At 34.8% G+C, this 2,809-nt stretch overlaps 1 protein-coding gene across 1 annotated transcript; it reads left to right on the forward strand.

Annotated features, from left to right (window-relative positions):
• The first annotated feature begins 309 nt into the window (after window positions 1-309).
• Window positions 310-1,096, forward strand: LOC145090281 (VQ motif-containing protein). The gene has a single exon (XM_079028569.1). The coding sequence runs from the start codon at window positions 342-344 to the stop codon at window positions 993-995; it is 654 nt and encodes a 217-aa protein (XP_078884695.1). The 5' UTR covers window positions 310-341; the 3' UTR covers window positions 996-1,096.
• The last annotated feature ends 1,713 nt before the right edge of the window (window positions 1,097-2,809 follow it).

Consider the following 2,809-nt stretch of genomic DNA (forward strand, 5'->3'; position numbering starts at 1 on the left):
TGTACGTGTTATTTTAATAAGTGAATCTTGGTTGAAATATAATTCACTTTTTTTGTCAGAACCTACTAAAAATAATACCAAGTGTGTATAAGTAAATATAATTGTAAGTTGTAACAATGAAAGTTACTATGAAATAACATTAGCTCACTTAAACATTCTGATTAATTTATTTAATTTAGATAAACATGAACATAAACTCTTTTTCTATTCGTTCATTCTCTTAACAACCTACCCCACAACAAGGAAAACCCAAACTAACACTACCCCTCCCCTCATCCACACAGTTTACAAAAACACGTTTCAGGTTTTTAAAGTTCTCATCGTTTCTCATCTTTTCCAGCATGGGCCTATCGCAATTCCATGCAAAGGAAGAACAACATGATGGTGGCGCGTACGATCAAACGCCACTCAAGATCAACAAAGACTCCAATTTCATCACCCGTCTTCCTCCGTCCTCCTCCACCACATCATCCACCACCACCTCCGACGGCTTAACAAACAAACCCCAACAACAACAACAACCACCACGACGACCCGTCATCATATACACGCATTCTCCCAAAGTGATCCATACGCACCCTCGAGATTTCATGGCATTGGTTCAAAAACTCACCGGATACACCCCACCACCGGAGGACACACAGCAGACACAAGATCGGAGACACCACCGAGGTCAAGGGAACACGGAGGATAATGAGTCAACCTCTGTTGTTACGGAGGAACATGGCAGTAGCGTGAATGATATACCTCAGGTGAATTCTTGTTTTGTTGATGGTGGGGTTGGGGTCGGGGTAACAGCACCGCCTTACAGGGCGGCGGGATTTGATCCTTACTTTAATCCTACGACAGTTTTTTCGGCCAACCCAACGGATTTCTTCTGTGGATCGACTCATCAGCTTCCATTCTACAATCCCGACTCGTTATTTTTGAATCGGAATTCCTTATCGTCTTCATCTTCATCATTGCGTGTTCTCAAAGAATATCCAGATATTTGATCAATTTAATTTATTCAGATCTTAAGTTTTCATTTTTGCAGATTCTAAATAATAACTCCACAATTTGTTTGTTTATTTCAAGTATTCTTTATGGAAATAAAAGGTTCAGTTTTTGCTTGTTTTCATTCACTTTTTGTTTAAGAATATGTATTTTCGTCATTTGTATATCTTATATGGATCTACGGTGATATGAACTCGAATTAGGACTTGATTTTAGAGTCGGGATTTGAAAGAACCGAACTTTGAACCAATCCTAATTCGATTTCTGGAACATGAACTACAAAAAATTAAAACATGGTAATAATTAGATACTCCAAGTTAATCCTGCTAATACTTCACCTTAATAGCAACATGAAAGATAGCAACCGAAGACACCCAAGGACAAGACTGAAGAAACCTAAAAGCAGCAATCAAGGGATGCAAACATTAAAACGGCAAACCCTACACCAAAGCCAACGATAAGAATTCGGGAGTTTGAAGACTCCATTAATTGAAGAAAAGATTCCAGACAGAGATATAGGTACATGTTAGTCAGAAAATGAGATTCGTGTCTTCTAGAACAACACCGGATCTACTGAGCAAGACTCTCCAATATATAGGTGATGTTAACTTTACATGCTAGGACACCACTTGAACTATGATACCCAGGTACATATTTTTTTTATTATAAGTTGTAGGTATGTGAGAGATAAGTGTTAGTACTAACACTGATGATGTTGGGTAATGTTGGAGATCATTTATTGATACCAAAAATGATAATCTTGGTGATCGGATAACACCAACATTGATGATGTTGGGATCAAATAGATCATTGGATCGGATTAAACTTCAAGGGTATGATCGTCGTATGTCATTATATATTGTCATACCATGGCGTTGTATTGCATAGAATATATGCATTCTATACATATTCATCTTGTATAACAGTCTTATCATCAATTCCCCTAATATGAAGTAGTGTTATTAATTTTGGCGATTTATGTGTTACTGAGACCTGAGTAAGCTTTCAAGGTTGGTCATGATTATTTGTACATAAATTAAGGTGCATGTACTAGTCTTAAAGGCCAAAGAGAAAGTATCAATCTATAAATTTTATTCCGTGAAGCTGGGAAGACCTATATACAAGACTAGATGTAAGACCCGTATATTATACGGGTTGATTACAAAAATAAAATATTAAAATTTAAATAATATGTACTTTTTGAAATAAAGAATGAACAAACATATTAATTGCGATTTACTATCATATTTATTACATTTAATAATTTATATATATAATTAAATTATCATGTGGCTTTTTAATTTTTAAATTTGAAAAAACCTCTAAATTGACTTGTGGATATTATCTATTTAAAAAATATAACAAAATGATAAGTGTCAAAACTAATGAGATTGACATGTGACAAATTGATAGATGCGTTAATAACATCCCCTATGTCATTTGTAAATTTTGTAATTAATGTAATTAACTGTTTCATTGGTACACTACTAGAAAAAAAGGCTTTCAATGACAAACGAATTACAATGTACAAACATATCCTTCTTAAAATTTTGTCATACTTTGTGATTTACGACAGACATACTATGTAACCATTTGCGAAAACTACTTACGATGTAGAAAATGTATATCATGTCTAAAATAGAAAACCCTCTCGCCGTTCTCTTCTCTCCCATTTGTTTTTGCCTCACTGAAACTTGATGTATAAACATTCCACCACGCTCTCAAGAAAATTAACGAAATGAAATCCATGAAATCGGAAGCTTTTTTTCCCTCCCTTTCAAAAATCTCAAAACTCTATGAAAATCCTTCTAAC

The sequence above is a fragment of the Lactuca serriola genome, chromosome 2, assembly GCF_051521515.1.
Source record: "Lactuca serriola cultivar US96UC23 chromosome 2, Lser_US96UC23_V15, whole genome shotgun sequence".
NCBI classification, from domain to species: domain Eukaryota; kingdom Viridiplantae; phylum Streptophyta; class Magnoliopsida; order Asterales; family Asteraceae; genus Lactuca; species Lactuca serriola.